Below are 21,120 nucleotides of genomic sequence, written 5' to 3'. Positions count from 1 at the left end.
TTTGAGTATAACTGGGTCCTATTAGCTTATTTTTGTTTTTATTTTCTGTCTTCTAGGAGGTGGGTCAGAAAGATCTTAATGTGATTCATGTCAAATCGTGATCTGCCTGTATTTTCCTTTAAGAGTTTTATAGTGTCCAGCCTTAAGTACATGTCTTTGATCCATTTTGAGTTTATTTTTGTGTTTGATGTTAGGAAGTGTTCTAATCTTTTTCTTTTACATCGGGCTGTCCAGTTTTCCTAGTATCACTGAGTAAACATACTCTTTTCTCCATTATATGTTCTTGCCTCATTTGTCATAGATTCCATTCAGTTCAGTCACTCAGTCATGTCTGACTATTTGAGATCCCACGGACCTCAGCACACCAGGCCTCCCTGTCTATCAGCAACTCCCGGAGTTCACCCAAACCCATGCCCACTGAGTCGGTGATGCCATCCAACCATCTCATCCTCTGTCATCCCCTTCTCCTCCTGCCTTCAATCTTTCCCAGCATCAGGGTCTTTCAAATGAGTCAGCATCAGGTGGCCAAAGTATTGAACTTTCAGCTTCAACATTCATTCCTTCCAGTGAACACCCAGGACTGACCTCCTTTAGGATGGACTGGTTCAATCTCCTTGCAATCCAAGGGACTCTGAAGAGTCTTCTCCAACACCACAGTTCAAAAGCATCAATTCTTCGGTGCTCAGCTTTCTTGATAGTCCAACTCTCACATCTGTGCATGACTACTGGAAAAACCATAGCCTTGACCAGACGGAACTTTGTTGGCAAAGTAATGTCTCTGCTTTTTAATATGCTATCTAGGTTGGTCATAACTCTCCTTCCAAGGAGTAAGCATCTTTTAATTTCATGGCTGCAGTCACTATCTGCAGTGATTTTGGAGGCCCCCCAAAATAAAGTCAGCCACTGTTTCCACTGTTTCCCCGTCTATTTGTCATAGATTACGTGATCATAGATGTGTGGGTTTATCTCTGACTTTCTGTCTTGTAGCATTGATCTGTTTTGGGGCCAGTACCATGCTGTCTGGATTACTGTAGCTTTGGAGTATGAGGTTTGGGAACCTGATTCCTCCAGCTATGTTTTTCTTCTTCAAGAACGCTTTTGCTATTCAGAGTCTTTTTTTTTTCCCCCCATCTCACCCTCTCCTCCCCTCTCTCCATGTCCATAAGTCAATTCTCTATGTCTGTTTCTCCACTGTTACCCTGTAGATAAATTCTTCAGTACCATTTTTCTAGATTCCATATATATCCATTAGAATACGGTCTTTATCTTTCTCTTTCTGACTCACTTCACTCTTGTCCATCGACAGATGAATGGATAAAGAAGTTGTGGTATATATACACAATGGAATATTACTCAGTCATAAAAAGGAGTGCATTTGAGTCCGTTCTAATGAGGTGGATGAACCTAGAACCTAATCGGGGGTCTTTTGTGTTTCCATACAAACTGTAAAATTTTTTGTTCTAATTCTTTGAAAAAAATGCCATTGGTCTTCTGACAGGGATTGCCCTGAATCTGTGGATTGCTTTGGGTAATATAGTCAGTTTCACAGTGTTGATGCTTCCACGCCTAGAACACGGTATGCCTCTCCATCTGTTTGTATCACCTATGATTTCTTCCTTCGGTGTATTCAGCTTTCTGAGTCCAGGTCTTTTGACTCCTGAGGTAGATTTTCCTAGATAGTCTTTTTGTTGTGATGTAGATGGGATTCTCTCCTTAATTCCTCTTTCTGATATTTTGTTATTAGCGTGTAGGAATGCGAGAGGCTTCTGTGTATTAATTTGGTATCCGGCAGCTTTACCACACTCATTGATGAGTTCTAGTAGTTTTCTTGTGGCCTCTGAGGTTTTTCTATACTATCATGTCATCTGCAAACAGTGACATGATACTTCTTTTCCAATCTGGATCCCTTTTATTTCTTTTTCTTCTCTGATTGCTCTGGCCAGGACTTCCAAAACTATATTGAATTAACAGTGGTGACACTGGGCACCCTTAGCTTATTGCTAATCTTAGGGGAAATGCTTTCAGCTTTTCAGCATTGAGAATGGTGTTTGCTGTGGGTTTCTTGTATATGGCCTTTATTATATTGAGATAGGTCTCCTCTCTGCCCATAAATTGGTCTTGAATTTTGTGAGAAACTTTTTCTGCATCCATTGAGATGATCATACACATTTTATTCTTCAGTCTGTTAATATTCTGTATCACATTGATTGACTTGCATATGCTGAAGAATCCTTGCATACATGGGAAAGATCCTGTTTGATCCTGGTGTTTGGTCCTTTTACTGTGCTGTTGGATTTTAGTTTTTTGTTGAGGACCTTTGCATTTATGTTCATCAGTGATGTTGACTTGTTATTGTCTTTTTTTGTGTGGTATCTTTCATTTCAGTATCAGGGTGATGGCCTCGTGAAACGAGTTTAGGGGTATTCCTTCCTCTGCAATTTTTTGGAAAGGTTTGAGAAGCATAGATATTAGTTCTCGTCTAAATGCTTGATTTAATTCGCTCATGAAGCCATCTGGTCCTGGACTTTTGTTTTATTGGAAGATTTTTTAATCACAGTTTCAATTTCATTCCTTTTGATTGGTTTGTTCATATTCCCTGTGTTTTCCTGGTTCAGCCTTGTACTTTTCTAAGAATTTGTCAGTTTCTTCCAGGTTGTCTGTTTTATCAGCATATGGTTGCTTGTAGTAGTCTCTTGTGATCCTCTGTATTTCTGCATTGTCTTTGAAACTCCTCTTTTCCATTGCTAACTTTATTGATTCGGGTCCTGTGCCTTTTTTTCTTGAGAATTCTGGCTAAAGGTTTATCAATTTTCTTTATCTTCTCAATGAAACAGCCTGTAGTTTTATTGACCTTTGCTATTGTTTTCCTCATTTCTATTTTATTAATTTAATCTTTATGATTCCTCGCCTTCTACTAAATTTGATTTTTGTTGTTGTTCCTTCTCTAGTTGCTTTAGGTGTAAAGTTAGGTTGTTCTCTATTTTTCTTGTTTCTTGAGGTTGGATAGTATTGCTACAGACTTGGAGAAGGCAATGGCAACCCACTCCAGTGCTCTTGCCTGGAAAACCCCACGGACGGAGGAGCCTGGAGGGCTACAGTCCATGGGGTCGCTAAGAGTCGAACAAGACTGAGCGACTTCACTTTTGTTTTTCACTTTCATGCATTGGAGAAGGAAATGGCAACCCACTCCAGTGTTCTTGCCTGGAGAATCCCAGGGACGGCGGAGCCTGGCGGGCTGCCGTCTATTGGGTCGTACAGAGTCGGACACAACTGAAGCGACTTAGCAGCAGCAGCAGCAACTACAGACTTGCTTCTAGGACAGATTTTGCTGCATCCCATAGGTTTTGGATCATCTTGTTTTTTGCTGTCACTTGTTCCCAGATACTTTTTGATTTCCTCCTTGATTTCTTCAGCGATCCATGGGTTATTCATTTAGTGGCATATTTTTTAGCCTTCACATGTTTGTCTTTTTTACACTTTTTTTCCCCTGTAATTTATTTCTGATCTCATACCATTGGTATCAGAACAGATGCTTGATACGATTTCAATTTCCGATCACATCTTGGGTCACAAATCAAGCCTCAGCAACACACTTCTTTAATAACGTCCTCTTGGAGAAGGAAATGGCAACCCACTCCAGTGTTCTTGCCTGAAGAATCCCGTGGACAGAGGAGCCCGGCGGGCCAGAGTCGGACACGACTGAGCGACTGAACTGAGTGAACTCCCGCCTGCTCTCTGCTGTCCACGCTGCCCGAAGTCACTTCTGCCAGCTTCCTTCTGCGCCCTGCAAAGCATGTTTGTGCTATAAAATTTCACCATCCTGTCTGAAGCTGCTCTTCCGTAGCCTGCACACCAGCGCACACACCGATAACCAGACACAGCGTCTACTTAATGCACACCAGAGATAAGCGTTTTACGGTCAAGCACAGTGGCTATTTATCTGTGTGTGTGCTGAGTCGCTCAGTCATGTCTGACTCTGCAACCCCACGAACCGTAGCCCACCAGGCTCCTCTGTCCGTGGGATTTCCCAGGCAGGAATCCCGGAGTGCATTGCCCTGCCCTCCTCCAGGGGATCTTCCCGACCCAGGACTCTAAACCTGCGACTCTCTAAGTCTCCTGCATTGGCAGGCAGGTTCTTGACCACGAGTGCCCCCATTTACTTAAATATTATTTGGCTCCTCTGTGTCTTTGTTGCAGCATGCAGGATCTGTTAATTACAGCGTGGGAACTCTTAGCAGGGGTTGGTGGGATCTAGTTCCCGACCAGGGACTGAAACCATGATGGCCCGTGCATTAGGAGCTTGGAGTCTCAGCCCCTGGGCCACCAGGGAAGTCCCAGACACAGTAGCTATGTAACACACACTACAGAGATATATTTTGTAATCCCATACACTGTGTAACACCTACTCAAAATCAGGCACGTATTCATGGATGATTAACGCTGTTTATTTTATAGACATGTGATATGTATGTATTCATTTATAAATGTGTACATGAAAAGCGTTTTAATAGCTCTCATTGGTTCATTCACTTTGAAGAGCCTGCAAAAGGCCTATGCTCTGTGAGTGGATGGTCTCAAAACCAGGGAACTGATTTGTACAAATCTCTTGGCTAATGTGTTTGGGGATCTGTCGGTATTTGGGCCTTGTGAGGCCTCATGATTTTCTTCCTCTGAGTTTTCCTGGCCATCCCAGCCCTTTTCTGTGCTTCTCATAGGCTTCCTGGCCAAACCAGTGTGCCCTGGGATGATCGTCTAAAAGGGACAGTTGAGAAAAGTGAGGCTGAGTCACGGGATGAGGTCATGGAGAGGCAGAGACGGAGAACCTTTAAGTGGTCTGCCTTGTCCAAGTTGAGCTCCCTTTTTTTTTTTTTTTCATTTATTTTTATTAGTTGGAGGCTAATTCCTTTCCAATATTGTAGTGGATTTTGTCATACATTGACATGAATCAGCCATGGATTTCCATGTGTTCCCCATCCCGATCCCCCCTCCCACCTCCCTCTTTCTCTTTATTAGCCATGTGCACAAATATTATTGGCAGGGATGGGCTCCCATGCTGTTGGCTAAAACCCTCTCCATGACCACTCAGAATCATCGTATACACTGATTTTTTCTTTTTTTCTTTAAAGCAGCATAAATGAAAGCTCCCAGAAAGCCATTTTAAATATTCATTTGTCTGCCCAGTCCTGGTTGCATCATGCAGAATCTCTTAGTTGAGGCACGTGGGGTCTAGTTCCCTCACCAGGGATTGAACCAGCGCCCCCTGCTTTGGGAGCAAGGAGTCTGAGCCAGTAGCCCACCTGGGAAATCTCAAAGCTGTTTTTTTCTCCCCCCTATTCCGTATACTGCCTCTCAGAGGTAGCAGATCCTCAGTTACCAAGGAGCACGGTTTTTTGTTGTCATTTAAAAATGTGAGAACTGCCCCACTTGACATAACAATTTTAAAGTAAGCTAAGTAGCATTTTTCCGTTAGAGCAGTAAAAATCAACACTTATTTTTACCTACAAATTTTCAACACAGATGCTAGCCAAATCAACCTGACATGACGGTTATGAACTTTAATTTGATGATCTGAAATGTGATGATTTTACTTCAAGTTATTGCTGATAATATATAATCATGACAGAAATGGCTAAATGGCGGGAAAAAAAATATATATGCAAAGCTCTCAGGTGTCTTACGAGATTATATATGATCATGAAAAGGGGATTTGGGATCCGGGAGTCATCAGCATTGCTGATGTGATGGGTAAATTAAGAGGTGCTGCCGGAGAAGGTGGATGAAGCTATAGTAAGGGAGGATGGAAAGAAGGTTAGAGAACAGAGACCCAGAAGGCCAGTATTGAATTGGCCAGAAGGTCCACTTGGGTTTTCTGTAATGTGGGGAATCCTCAATGATCTTTCTGGCCACCCCAATATCTTGTAAGACTATGCTGAACATGTCCCGTGTTTAAATAGTAATAACTGTTTTATGAATTAGGTGCAGGTGATGGTGGCTGCTAGTTTCTTGCAACATACAAATGTCCTCTTCTTCTTCCTCAGTAACAGAACTTCAGTTCTTATGCGGACTTATTGCCGTGTAGCTGAAAGGTCACGTTCACCAGTGTTCCTTGCTGCTGGGTGTGGCCATCCCCTTAAGGGCTGGCAGTGAGAGGTAGGCCACGTTACTGTGGGGCTTACAGGAAGTGAGGTTGTGTATTTTGTTTCCTCCCTGCTGCCTGGAACTTAGACGTGATGACCAGAGCTCTGGCAGCTGTTGTGGATCATGAGGTCACAGATCAGTCCATAAACAGAGGCAGATAATGAGTTGGGGAGGCGTGGGGCCTGCCTGACTTGAGGAGGGGGTACCTTACCAGTGTACCCTCTACGTTGCTGTCATGGGGAGAAAAGTGAAACTTCTGTTGGTATTGCTTTCTGTCTGATGCGTCAGAGTCCACTCCCATGTGCTGTAGGGAATGTTGCCACTGTACTTGTTACAGATGAGGAAATAGAAATGCAGAAACACTCATTCACTTCACCGAAGACGTGTGGCTGAGTTAGGGGGCACCGTTCCCAGGATGACCTGGCATGTTTGCATCAGTCACAGGCCCCTTGCTCTACCAAGCCTTGTTCCTTGCTTAACATATACATATGTTTATATGTATATATAAAGAAATCTATATATTTATATATGAAGAAATCTATATATTTATGTAAAGAAATCCATATGTATTTATATAAAGAACTTTATATATTTATGTATATTAAGAAATAGATGTCTATATATATTAAGAAATAGATATTTATATAAAGAAATAGGTATATTAAGAAATGTATATTTATATATATTAAGAAATATATATTTATATATTTAAAAATATATATTTATATATATTAAGAAATATATTTATCTATAAATAAATATATATATATAAGAACTGTATATTTATATATATTAAGAAATACATGTTTATATATATTAAGAAATCAATATTTATATATACTAAGAAATATATATTTATATACATTAAGAAATAGATATATATATTAAGAAATAGGTATATTAAAGAATAGATACTTATGTTTATATATATAAATAAATATTTATATTTATATATATTAGGAAATAGATATATCTATATTTATATAAAGAAATAGATATTTATATATACTAAGAAATATATATTTATATACATTAAGAAATAGATATATATATTAAGAAACAGGTATATTAAAAAATAGATGCTTTTATATTTATATATGTTAAGAAGCATGTATATTTATATTTATATATAAAGAAATATTTATATTTATATATATTAAGAAATAGATATACTTATATTTATGTATTAAGAAATAGATATTTACATATACTAAGAAATAGGTATATTAAGAAATATATATATTTATATATATTAAGAAATAGATATTTATATGTATTATGAAATAGGTACATTAAGAAATATATATTTATATAGAGAAATATGTTTTTATATTTATATATAAAGAAATATATATTCATATAGAACTATATATTTATATATATTAAGAAATAGATATTTATATAATTAAGAAGTAGATATTTTTATATATTAAGAAACAGATATTAATATTTATATATAGTAAGAAATATATATTTATATATAGTAAGAATGCATACATTTATGTTTATATATAGTAAGATACATACATTTATGTTTATATATAGTAAGATACACACATTTCTTTGTAGTAAGAGATATATATATCTTTATAGATACGTATCTGACCCTGGGAGGCGAGGCAGGCCCTCTGATGGTGGCCTCTGCGCGCAGGAGCAGTGTCGTAATGGCCTGTTTCCCCGTTTGTTTTAGAAACCCTTCACTAGCTCACTTCGTTTTCGGTCGCACTGAGCCTTTGTGGCGCGCGCAGCCTTCCTCTGGCTGCAGTGAGCGGAGGCCGCTCTCCAGGTCTCCAGCGGCTTGTCTCCTTCGGGAGCACAGACTCTAGGGCGTGCGGGCCGCAGCAGGCGTGGTTCAGGGCTTCGGTAGCTGTGGCTCCCAGGCTTAGTTGCCCCGTGGCATGTGGGATCTTCCTGGACCGGGGCCCGAACCTGTGTCCTCTGCACTGGCAGGCGGGTTCTTAATCCGGGGACCACCGTGGCTTCCCTTGGTTGTGTAATAAAGCCCAGGAAGAGGGGACCCCACGTACACGCTGACGGACAGGCTGCCCCTTGGGGTGCTTGCTTGTGTCTGCAGCCGCATGGTGGCCACTGGCCGCTTGCTGACGACTCAGTCGGGAAGACTCCCGGAGCAGGGAATGGCACCCCATGCCAGTATTCGTGGGCTTCCCTGGGGGCTCAGACACTAAAGAATCCGCCTGCAGTGCAGGAGACAAGGGTGCGATCCCTGGGTCGGGAAGATCCCCTGGAGGAGGGCATGGCGACCCAGTCCAGTATTCTGGCCTGGAGAATCCCAGGGACAGAGGAGCCTGGCGGGCTACAGTCCGTGGGGTCTCATAGAGTCAGACACGACTGAACACACAGACATCTATCTCATACCCATCTAAAAAAAGCCTGAGCACGCATCCGTGGCCTGAGGCAGGGGAGACTGCCATAGTTGTCTCAGACATGAGGAGCAAGGGGAGAGTGCACGGGGTTGCAAAGATTCAAACGCAACTGAGCAACTGAGCAATGAAAACCACGGGCTCGATCAGCGCCTCCCCGTCTCGCAGGTGCAGATGGTGTCTAGGCCTGGCCGCTCTGGAATCTCCCCGTTTTCAGGGAGATATGAACTCTGTCTGAAATGCAGTGCTCTGCTGTGGACCTGAGCCTGGTCCTGATGACATTAAACTTTGTGTCTTGCTTTCTCCCACCCTGAGTTTGTCGTTTTCTGTGGAGGTCAGGTTTTGATCTGTCGATTGGCCTCGGTGGTTTTCCTGAAGTGATGGGGGTTGCAGCAGGGGTCAGAAGGCGCTGAGCATCGGTCAGTTTGGGGCAGATCCGCGGGAGGCCCGGGCGTGGCTGGTGTGGTCCAGGCCTCGGGAGGGCGTCCTCAACACTCCACTCATGTCCACCATGCTGCCCACTCAGGTCCACGTCTGGGGTGAGTTAGCGGTTGAACCTACTGGATTTTACTCACACTTGTTTGTGGACCCAATACTTTTATTTTAAAAAGTTGTTTTTCATTAATCACTTAGAAGTTCTCTGCTTTCATGAGACTGAGCATTGATTTCAGAAAACTAAGATCATGGTGTCCGGTCCCTTCACTTCATGGCAAATAGATGGGGACACAGTGGAAGCAGTGTCAGCCTTTATTTTCATGGAATCTAAAGTCACTGCAGATGGTGACTGCAGCCACGAAATTAAAAGACACTGGCTCCTTGGAAGAAAAGCTATGACCAACCTAGACAGCATATTAAAAAGCAGAGACATTACTTTGCCAACAAAGGTCTGGCTAGTCAAGGCTATGGTTTTTCCAGTTGTCATGTATGGATGTGAGAGTTGGACTATAAAGAAAGCTGAGCGCCGAAGACTGGATGGTTTTGAACTGTGGTGTTGGGGAAGACTCTTGAGAGTCCCTTGGACTGCAAGGAGATCCACCCAGTCAATCCTAAAGGAAATCAGTCCGGAATATTCATTGGATGGACTGATGCTAAAGCTGAAGCGCCAATCCTTTGGCCACCTCATGCAAAGAGCTGACTCATTGGGAAAGACCCTGATGCTGGGAAAGATGGAGGGCAGGAGGAGAAGGGGATGACAGAGGACGAGATGGTTGGATGGCATCACCGACATGACAGACATGCGTTTGAGTAAACTCCGGAAGTTGGTGATGGACAGGGAGGCCTGGCGGGCATGGGGTCACAAAGAGTCGGACACAACTGAGCAACTGAATTGAACTGAACTGAAGACTGATTTAAAGGGCAGCAAGTAATAGTACGATTCCTTCCTAAACTGTCTACTGGTTGTTTGAAGTGGTATTCTGTCTTGGAAAACTACTTGGTTTTCCTATTTTTTAAAAAAAGTTGTTGTATCTTTCTCTGGGTTTATCTTACCAAACTGTTTTTCTTACCGGAATATAATTGCTTTACAGTCTTGTGTTAGCTTCTTGTTGTTGAGTCACTCACTCTTGTCCAACTCTTTGCAACCTCACGTACTAGATTCCACGTATACTTTTCTGGATTCCACCTATATGTGTTAATGTACGATACTTGAGTTTCCTCTTTCTGACTTACTTCACTCTGTATGACAGACTAGGTCTACACACGTCTCTACTAATGACCTCATTTTAGCACTCCCTACTTACAGCATATCATCAGTTCAGTTCAGGCTCTCAATCATGTGCAACTCCTTGGTACTCCACGGACTGCAGTAGATATTCATTAACAATTGAAAAAATGGATATAGATGGAAAGTAATCTTATTGCTTTTATCAGTGAATTTGCCTTCACTGATTTAATAAGCTGTGGGAATGTGCACGAAACATTTTCACAGGTTCTGGTCATCCCGTGTGGAACAAGAATAAGGATTTTCAACAGGGACTCATCTAATCCGTGTTTGTTTTCCACTCAAGCCACCTGCGAAGCCTTTTTGAGAGAGAGCGTTAGTATTGCCAAGTGACTATTTTATTTTTTTTTAATGTATTTATTTTTTAATTGAAGGATAATTGTTTTACAGAAATTTGTTGTTTTCTGTCAAACATCAACATGAATCAGCCATAGGTACACATGTGTCCCCTCCCTGTTGGTTTTTTTTTTTTTTTTAAGAAAAAATTATTTATCTGGCTTTACCACGTCTTAGTCGGGCCTATGGGATGTATCTCAGTTGCTGCATGTGGCAGGGATCTGTTAGTTCTGGCATGCAAACTCTTTCTTGTCTGACCAGGGATGGAACTGGGGTCCCCTGCTTTGGGAGCACAGAATCTCAGCCCCTGGACCTCCAGGGAAGTCCCTCTTCTGCTATTTTAATCTCTGGAACTGATATGTGGAGATCCCAAGGGGAGCTATAGGTTTTTATTTGTTGTTTTTTGTTTTGCTTTTGTTTTGTTTTTGGTTTGATTTAGATTTCAAGTAATCTTGTAACATTGTGTTGTTAGAGAATACTTAACTCTAGTCATTGAGCCTTTTGCATGGGTTATAGGTTATTCATCTTTTCATTATTGACAGATCCGTGGGGCAGAGACTGGAATTCTGTCCCTGTGTATCTGTGGACAGTTTTTATTAAAGTTGTTTGCTTTCTGATTCTTCCTAATTGAGGCGTTTCACACGGCTGTGTGGCCCCATCGCTGACAGCAAACGGTGGAGGCTGGCTGGGCCACCAGTTCGATTTGGCTTAATGGGGCTCTGGTTATCAGTTCACAGCCATGCCGAAATAGAAGCCCTCATTTTTCATTGTCTTTTCAAACTCTCTGCTTGTCTATTTGGTTTTTGAAAAACAGCAACAACAACAACAACAAAAATAGGTTAGCCTTCCAGGGAACATTTTTCTGCATAGCACTGATAGAGTTGGGGCAGTGGCTGAATACATCTTAGGCTTTTCCTGAAAATCAGTTATCTAGGTGCATCATTTTTGAGGAGCCATCAGAAATTGAAAAAAATGGAGTCGGTGATGTACTAAAAAAAAAAAAAAAATTGTAATTTCGTAGAAATGACCTGCATCTTGTCTCCTCTCTCCCTCCTCCTCCTCCTCTCCTCATCTCCTCCTGTATCCATGATGTCTCCATCAGAAGAGTCAGCTCCTACGCAGGTTGATAAGAAGTCCAGGGTCCCCTAGGAGGAGAAAGGGGTCTGGAGCCCTTAGAAAAAAGAAGTGAAAGTGAAGTCACTCAGTCGTGTCCGACTCTTTGCAACCCCATGGACTGTAGCCCACCAGGCTCCTCTGTCCATGGGATTCTCCAGGTAAGAATACTGGATTAGGTTGCCATTTCCTCCCCTCCAGGGGATCTTCACAACCCAGGGATTGAACCGAGTCTCCCGAATTGCAGGCGAATTCTTTACCATCTGAGACACCAGGGAAGCAGAAAGGGGTCTGGAATTCTCAAGGAGGAGAAAAGGACAAACGTGTCCTTTTTTTTTTTCCTCCACATTCCTTAGTCTTCATCACATAAAAGGGTTTTTTTTTTCCTTTAAGCCTGATCATTACACAACAAACAACTCAGTTTAAACTCCTTACTAAGGATGATATTATCACCAACTCAATGGACATGAGTTTGAGTAAACTCTGGGAGTTGGTGATGGACAGGGAGGCCTGGCGTGCTGTGGTCCATGGGGTCACAATGGGCTGGACACGGCTGAGCGACTGAACTGAACTGAAGGGTTATATACCAACAGTGTATCCTGCTTGGGACTGATCTGATGTCTTAGGATGTATATTATGGGAGTGGGTCTGGTAAAAACGTTTCTGTTGTCAAGTTCCAATCCTGTTATCTTAAAATGTAAATTGTGGGAGTGGGTCTGCTAAAATTTTTACAACGTTCAGACATTCTTGTGCTTTATTGTAAAAACTAAAAAAGTATATAGCTGCCTTGATAAGACTAGTGAGGGGGCACTCTCCATCCCCCTTCTCTGCCCCTTTGTATATTTTAATAAAATTCTGCTACACGAACGCTCTTGAGGGATCAAACCTGGTCCCTGGTCCCGGAGCTAAATCTTCTGCTTCAGAGATCAGGAATCCAATATCTTCACAGTAAGCTACCACTATTCTTCTCCCCTCCCCTCCCTTCCCCTCCCCTCCCCTCCCCTTCCCTTCTCCCAACTTCCCTCCCCTCCCCTCCCCTCCCCTCCCCTCCTCTCCCCTCCCCTCCTCCCCACTTTCCTCTCCTCCCCATCTCTCCCCTCCCCTCCCCTCCTCTCCCCTCCCCTCCCTTCCTCTCCTCTCCCCTCCCCCAACTTCCCTCCCCTCCCCTCTCCTCCCTTCCTCTCCCCTCCCCTCTCCTCCTCTCCCCTCCCCTCCTCCCCACTTTCCTCCCCTCCCCTCCCCTTCCCTTCTCCCAACTTCCCTCCCCTCCCTTCCTCTCCCCTCCCCTCCCCTTCCCTTCTCCCAACTTCCCTCTCCTCCCCATCTCTCCTCTCCCCTCCCTTCCCCTTACTCTCCCCTCTCCACCACCTCTCTCGCCCCACCCACCCTGCTCTTTTTGAGGCTCAGTAATCATGAACCTTCTGTGAGCATGACTGTCAGGACAGCAAATAAGGTCTGCTTGTGACTACAGAGTCAACTTTCAGAATTCCTTTACTTCTCCGAGTCCACTTCTCCCCAGCCTGGTGGAAACTAGTCTGGTCTTGTCCGCCTCCACCAAGGTTCCTCACTGTATCTCACAGTGTTTGAGAAAGAACAGTGAGTTTGGAATGAGTGGACCCGCTCCACCCTTTTTGCCAGCATAGTCTCCAACTAGGGTGACAAGTATTTTTATTTCTTCTATTTTATTAAATGGATGTATAGTTGATTTACTGGAAGGAATATCAATAACAACAGATATGCAGATGACACCACCATTATGGCAGAAAGTGAAGAAGAACTAAAGAGCCTCTTGATGAAAGTGAAAGAGGAGAGTGAAGAAGTTTGCTTAAAGCTCAACATTCAGAAAACTAAGATCGTGGCATCCGGTCCCATCACTTCATGGCAAATAGATGGGGAAACAGTGACAGACTTTTATCTTTTTGTGTTCCAATATCACTACAGATAGTGACTGCAGCCATGAAATTAAAAGACACTTGATCCTTGGAAGAAACGCTATGACCAACCTGCTGCTAAGTCGCATCAGTCGTGTCCGACTCTGTGCGACCCCATGGACGGCAGCCCACCAGGCTCCTCTGTCCCTGGGATTCTCCAGGCATGACCAACCTACACAACATATTAAAAAGCAGAGACATTACTTTGCCAACAAAGGTCTGTCTAGTCAAGGCTATGGTTTTTCCAGTGGTCATGTATGGATGTGAGAGTTGAACTATAAAGAAAGCTGAGCACTGAAGAATTGATGCTTTTGAACTGTGGTGTTGGAGAAGACTCTTGAGAGTCTCTTGGACTACAAACAGATCCAACCAGTCCATCCTAAAGGAAATCAGTCCTGAATATTCATTGGAGGAACTGATGCTGAAGCTGAAACTCAAATACTTTGGCCACCTGATGCAAAGAGCCAACTCAGTGGAAAAGACCATGAGGCTGGGAAAGATTGAGGGCGGGAGGAGAAGGGGACGACAGAGGATGAGATGGTTGGATGGCATCAGCAACTTGATGGACCTGAGTTTGAGTAGGCTCTGGGAGTTGGTGATGGACAGGGAGGTCTGGCGTGCTGCGGTCCATGGGGCCGCAAGGAGTCGGACACGATTGAGCGACGGAACTGAACAGAATAGTTGATTTATACTGTTGTGCCAGTTTCTGCGGTACAGGACAGCGATTCAGTTATACACACATAGACATTCTTTTCCACATCCTTTTCCATTATGGTTTATCCCAGGAGACTGGATGCAGTTCCCTGTGCTATACAGTAGGACCTTGTTGTTTATCCGTCCTATATATAATGCTTGGCATCTGCTAACCCCAAGCTTCTAGTCCATTCCTTCCCCACCCCCTCCCTCTCCCCCTGCACCTTGACAGGCGTGATCTGTCCTCTGTGAGTCTGTTTCTCTCTTGTCGATAAGTTCATTTGTGCCACATTTTATGTTTCACATAGACATGTTATCATAGGGTATTTCACTTTCTTTTCCTGACAAAACCGTTTGCAAGTCCAGCCCTGCCTCGAGGTTCCAGCATGAGCTTATCGCAGTGTGGAATGTATATCCAGGCGCACGGGGCGTGTTCTGCAAGGACCTGCTGCAAGAAGAAGTGAGCGCTTTTGGTAACGGGGAGACCCTTGAGCTTTACAGTCTTGGCCTTCAATTATCTGACCTGGGCCGCTGGAGGTCACGAGCCTGGGTGAACCCAGAACGCATCTCATGTGAGACACGGCTTGAGGAGTGCCGGCAGACGCCCGCCCTCCCGGGTTTGCTGTGATGGGTGTCCCTCCCCATCACTGGGTAGAATCATTGCCTCGGCTCCGGTCTCCAGCGCTGTAACCTACCAAGGAGAGCCGCAGCAGACCCCCTCCCCACCTCTGGGCACGAGGTCGTCTTCTCTACTGAAGAAGCGTTGTTTCTTTTCAGCTCTGTGGACTCAGACAGTTCACCTTCCCACGGAGCACGTTAGAATATGGTCAGAGATGCGGTTTGTAAAGAGCGTCAGGACGAAAGGCAATCAACTCTAGGGGCCAGGATTCAGAGATGTGGGTAAAGGATGTTAGGACAAATGACAGCAACTTGTGGGCGCCAGATTTTTTTTTTTAATGTTTATTAATATTTGTACACATTTAAATATTCCCTGGTGGCTCAGACGGTAAAGCGTCTGCCTGCAGTGCGGGAGACCTGGGTTCGATCCCTGGGTCGGGAAGATCCCCTGGAGAAGGAAATAGCAACCCACTCCAGTATTCTTGCCTGGAAAATCCCATGGATGGAGAAGCCATGGCTACAGTCTATGGGGTCACAGAGAGTTGGACACGACTGAGCGACTTCTCTCTCTGTCTCTCTACACACATTTATAAATGTTTTTTTAATTTACAAGAATTGTTTAAAAAATTATTAGTTTGACTGCACTGGACCTGTATTGTGGCACATGGAAATTTTTTTTTTTTTGAGTTGGGCATGTGGCATCTAGTTCCCTGACCGGAGATCAAACCTGGAACCCCTTCATTGGGACTGGAGAGTCTTGGCCACTGGGCCACCGCTGAAGTCCCACGTGTTTGCTTTTTGAAGCACATTTTTCTCCTGGAATAATTTTCTTTTTAACATATTTGGCCTACCCTTTCCTTTGATGAATGAAGGCGCTGTAATCTGAAACAAAGAAACTCAGGACAAAAGTCTCCTGGGAAGAGCCAGCGGCAAGATTTTGGAATCCTAGGTTTCACCGAAGTGGTGTCATGGCAGCTAATGGAATGCTGCCCACGAAGCGGGAATGATTTTGAGGAATATGTTGCAAACAGCCAGAGAATTCATGGCCAGATGCATAGGGAATGCAGAATTTTAATCTATCCATAGCACATGAGATATAAGGTATTTGCACTTAGTAATGTTATTGTTGTTTCCAGAAATTTTGCTCACATTAGCATGCCCGGGGGAGGGTTGGGCTGTGTGTGTGTGTGTGTGTGTGTGTGTGTGTGTGTGTGTGTGTGTGTGTGTGTGTGTGTGTGTGTGTGTGTTTGTTGAGAGTGGTACAGTTCATTAGAGCATGAATCAGGAGAAAGATGGACTGTATTTACAGCATCTGAGCTGCCGGGGTTACGGTTGCAGAGTAGCGAGTAACGCTGAAAATTTAATCAAGCCGCTTGATAAGCTGTATGTTTCCCCGACTCATTTATCCAATCAGAATAAGCTAACAAGAGTGAACAAAATTTGGAAAGAAAGATTTTCAATTCCCTTAAGCAGCAGTCATTAGCCCCATGGTAAATTAGAACACTTTGCACATTAACGAGCCAGATTGCCCTTCTTTTGCTTAAGTTGAATAAAACAAGTGAGCTCTCAGTTAAGTTATATGGCACTTGGCAACATATTTTTTATTTCCCTTGATGAAACCTCTGTGAATTTTTGCATTATCGGTGAGATATTCTACTGAGGGTATGAGAGGTAATTTTGGAAGGTGTCCTTTCTCTCTCTTTCTAGGGATTATCTTATTCCAGAATTGGTATCTACATCCAAAGCAATGAGGGAAGAGAAGGACAAAAAAAAAAACAAACTCCAGGACAGTGAGTCACAGAACCAGATATCTGGGACCTTCTTTTTTAAAAGTAATTAATTTTTATCAAAGTATATTTGTTTTGTTCAGTCGCTCAGCCGTCTCCAACTCTTGGTGACCCCCATGAACTGCGGCACGCCAGGTTCCTCTGCTCTCCAGCGTCTGCCAGAGTCTGCTCAAATACAGTGGTTACTTTACAATGTGGGGGCCTTCTTAATACAAACCTGTATTTTTTAGACAGTATTTCCATAGTCGTGTGTGTGTATCCATACTTATACATACACATTATACGCAAACATATGTAAACGTGTATATATAATAAATAATTATATAATCTGTTTTGTTCTTTTAAAAAATAAGGACGGTAAGCAGATTACCCAGGTCAGGTTCATTTTAATCTAATCCATTTGTGTTTTATTTCTCCACCAAAATGCAGTTCCCTCAACCAGAGATTTTCAACACATTTTGAAATGTGTTTGCATACTTTCTGTTTGCATACTTTTATTTCCTCTGAGGGGAGCTGGTTGCTGGTCAAGGCCTTTGTAAACAATACCTATCATTTAGTCACCTGCTCTAGAAATCAAAACAAGTAAGAAAAACATATTTTTAAAAAATCTTAGAAAAGGTGAATGAAGGTCCTTAACTCAGTTAAGGACACTTCATGCTGACCTATTTCTCGGTCCTCACCTCCTTGCTTTTTTTTCTCCAAGATAGATTCTTTTGTGAGGTTGCTGTCATTGTTCAGTTAATAAGTTGTGTCCTACGCTTTGTGACCCCATGGACTACAGTACGCCAGGCTCCTCTGTCTTCCACTTCCTTCCTCCACTGTCCCTCCTCGCAGAATTTGCTCAAACCCATGTCCATCGAGTCGGTGATGCCATCCAACCATCTCATCCTCTATCACCCCCTTCTCCTCCCGCCCTCAATCTTTCCCAGCATCAGGGTCTTTTCCAATGAGGCGGTTCTTCACATCAGGAGGCCAAAGTATTGAAGCTTCAGCTTCAGCAGTGATTTTGCAGCCCAAGAAAATAAAATCTGTCACTGCTTCTTCCCCTGTTTGCCCATCTATTTGCCATGAAGTGATGGGATCGGGTGCCATGATCTTAGTTTTTTGAATGTTGAGTTGCATGTCAGCTTTTTCACTCTCCTCTTTCACTTTCATCAAGAGGCTCTTTAGTTCTTCACTTTCTACCATTAGAGAGGTATCATCTGCAGATCTGAGGTCGTTTATATTTCTTCTGACAATCTTGACTCCAGCTTGGGATTCATCCAGCCTGGTATTTCGCGTGATATACTCTGCATATTAGTTAAATGAGCAAGCCTTTTTTTAGTCCTTTACCAATTTTGAACCAGTCACTTGTTCCATGTCTGGCTCTAACTGTTGCCTCTTGATCGGCATACAGGTTTCTCCAGAGACAGGTAGGGTGGTCTGGTATTCCCATGTCTTTAAGAATTTTCCACAGTTTTTGGAAAGGCTTTAGTCAAAGGCTTTAGTATAATCAGTGAAGCAGGAAGCAGAAGTAGCTATTTTTCCAAAATTCCCCTGCTTTCTCCACGATCCAGTGAATGTTGGCAGTTTGATTTGCAATTCCTCTGCCTTTTCTAAATGCAGCTTGCACATCTGGAAGTTCTTGGTTCACATAACACTAACGCCTAGCATGCAAGATTTTAAGCATGATCCTACTAGCATGGGAGATGAGTGCGATTGTCCAATGGTTAGCACATACTTGAGTACCACCCTTCTTGTGGTACCCAATTCCTTCTTGGGAATTGGGAGGAGGCTGGACCTTTTCTGGTCCCGTGGCCACTGCTGAGTTCTCCAAATTGGAGAACTCAAATTGGCATGTTGAGTGCAGCACTTGAACAGCATCATCTTGTAGGATCTGAAACAGCTCAGCTGAAATCCCATCACCTCCACTAGCTTTGTTCGTAGCGATGCCTCCTAAGGCCCACTTGACTTCACACTCCGGGATGTCTGACTCTGCCTAAGTGACGAGGTGTTCTCCACTTCTAGCTTTGTATTCCCACATTCACGGCAGGGTATTTCCAATCTGAATATAGCTCGGAGCGTTTGAACTTCAGTTTTGTGTGTCTGTGTATTTATTGTTAGAGCTGATTCTGGGGCTCAAGGACAGATTTAAAGTCTTTTTCACTGAAAACAACATGAGGAATTGCGTCTTTGCGCTTCTCCAGCCTTCCCCCAGTGCCCGGGTGTGCGGAAGCCTGTGGACGGTCCTCTCTCCTGCTGCTGTGTCTCCCTCTCTTTGCTTTGGGCTGAGGTCTGCAAGCACAGAATCTCTTCTGGACAAGGTTCCTGTTGAACACTTCATACCCCTCTCCCACCCTTCCACCCCACCCCACCCCGAATTCTTTAAGGCTTGAAGCCCTACGTACTCAGGAGTCACTGTGGAGATGAAAGCGCTTCTAGTGGTCCTTTGTTTATTTACTTTTCGCTTGGCTACAGAAAATGCCGATTTGCAGTCCTGAAGTTAAAAATGGAGCCGCTGTTATGGGGGATGGTCTGCTCAGTGTCAGAGTCAACTTTGTTTTGTATCCTGATTAGATGGTAAATCCCAAGCTTGTTACATGTGGCTCCTTATGCATCTGCCATCATCAGTAAAAATAGTAAGGTCTTAAGTAATCTACATAAAGCTTTTCAACAAGTGGAGAGATTTCCTGATTCTGTCCAAACTTCTTGGTTTGGTTTAGTCGCTAAGTCGTGTCCGACCCTTGCGATCCCATGGACTGAGAACCTACCAGGCTCCTCTGTCCATGGGCTTCTCCAGGCCATACTGGAGCCGGTTGCCATTTCTTTCTCCAGGGGATCTTCCCGACCCAGGAACCGAACCCAGGTCTCCTGCATTGGCAGGCAGATTCTTTCCCAGCAGAGCCACCGCAGAAACCCGTTGCCTTCTCCATAACTTCTTACTATAAACCCAAACTTCTTACTATATGCATAAAGGCTGTGTGTGTATGTTCTGTGCTCAGTTGTGTCCGACTCTGTGACTCCATAAATTATAGCACAGAAGGCTCCTCTGTCCATGGAATTCTCCAGGCAAGAATCCTGCAGTGGGTTGCCATGCCCTCCTCCAGGGGATCTTCCCCACCCAGGGATCGAACACATTGCAGGCAGGTTCTTTACCATGGAGCCACCGCAGAAGCCTGTGGGTAAATGATATGCATACAAAGATTTGCCTCGCGTCCAAAAGAAATCTGATCCAGCTGGTCCTCATTAGTAGTAACTCAAGAGCGTTCATCCCCAAGGCTCAGATTCTCAGGAGGACAGTGTTGTCTCGGGAAATCCACGCTCACTGTCTTCACGTGGGAGGGACGTGGTCTCCACGTGCTGACCGGAGCCGTTCTCTCCGCAGAAGTGGGTGGACGGAGGCTTCACCAACAGCCTGCCTGTCCTGCCCGCTGGCCGCACAGTGACCATCTCCCCATTCAGTGGGCACCTGGACGTCTCCCCGCAGGATAAAGGGCGACTGCATTTCTACGTTAGCATCACCAACCAGGACGTACTGGTGAGTCCTGGTGTTCACAGATCGTCACAGACCCCCTGAAACTTTCCACATGCTTCCCGCACTTGGCAACCCCATCGTATGTACAGATTTGCATGCATATTTTATCTTTTTTTAATTTATTTTAATTGGAGGCTAATTACTTTACAGTATTGCAGTGGTTTTTGCCATATTTTAAATGAGTCGCAGCATATGTCGTGCATATGGACCTGGGTACCTATAGACTGTGAATGTGCGATCTTTTTTTTTCTTTTTTTTTTTTTTTTACTATTTTTGTACTGTCTCTGTGGGACATTTCCCGTTTCTTCACTTATTTTTCAGGTCAGCATACTTGGCAAGGTTTCAATGCAATTTTCTTTTTTTTAAATACTTATTTACTTATGGATGTCTGCATTGGATCTTAGTTGCGGTGGGCAGGCTCCTTGTTTCAGCGAGAGGTCGCTAGAGCTGACAGGCTCTCTAATTGTGGCTTGAGACCCGAACTCCAGAGCGCATGGACTCTGTGGTTGTGGCACTTGGACTCAGTAATTGAGGTGCTTGGGCTTAGTTTCCCTGAGGCATGTGGGACCTTGGTTCCCATACTAGAGATTGAAACCTGTGTCCCCTGCATTGGAAGGCAGAGTCTGAACCACTGAACCACCAGGGAATTGTAATTTTATTTAAGATTTTTTTTTTTAATGTGGACCATTTTTTTTTTTTTCTTAAAGAGTCTTTATTGAATTTGTTACAATATTTTTTCTGTTGTTTATGTCTGGTTATTTGGCCACATGTGTGTGGAATCCTACCTCCCTGCTGGTGGTGGTGGTGTAGTTGGTAAGTCATGTCCGACTCTTGCTACCCCATGGACTGTAGCCCAGGCTCCTCTGTCCATGAGATTCTCCAGGCAAGA

The 21,120-nt window shown here is 43.7% G+C and overlaps 1 protein-coding gene across 4 annotated transcripts in view; it reads left to right on the top strand.

Moving 5' to 3' along the window:
• Window positions 1–21,120, top strand: part of PNPLA4 (patatin like phospholipase domain containing 4) — an 87,041-nt gene that overhangs the window by 25,494 nt on the left and 40,427 nt on the right. For 3 of the 4 annotated variants that reach the window (XM_065916571.1, XM_065916568.1, XM_065916569.1), the window contains exon 6: window positions 20,082–20,234. The exons of the other annotated variant lie outside the window; for it this stretch is intronic. In XM_065916571.1, the coding sequence (XP_065772643.1) occupies window positions 20,082–20,234 (153 nt within the window). The remainder of the gene's footprint in view (window positions 1–20,081; window positions 20,235–21,120) is intronic. 4 annotated transcript variants of the gene reach the window in all.

Source organism: Muntiacus reevesi, chromosome X (genome assembly GCF_963930625.1).
Source record: "Muntiacus reevesi chromosome X, mMunRee1.1, whole genome shotgun sequence".
Lineage (NCBI taxonomy): Eukaryota > Metazoa > Chordata > Mammalia > Artiodactyla > Cervidae > Muntiacus > Muntiacus reevesi.
The sequence above is the reverse complement of the archived record's forward strand: the minus strand, read 5'-3'. Positions and strand labels throughout refer to the sequence as shown.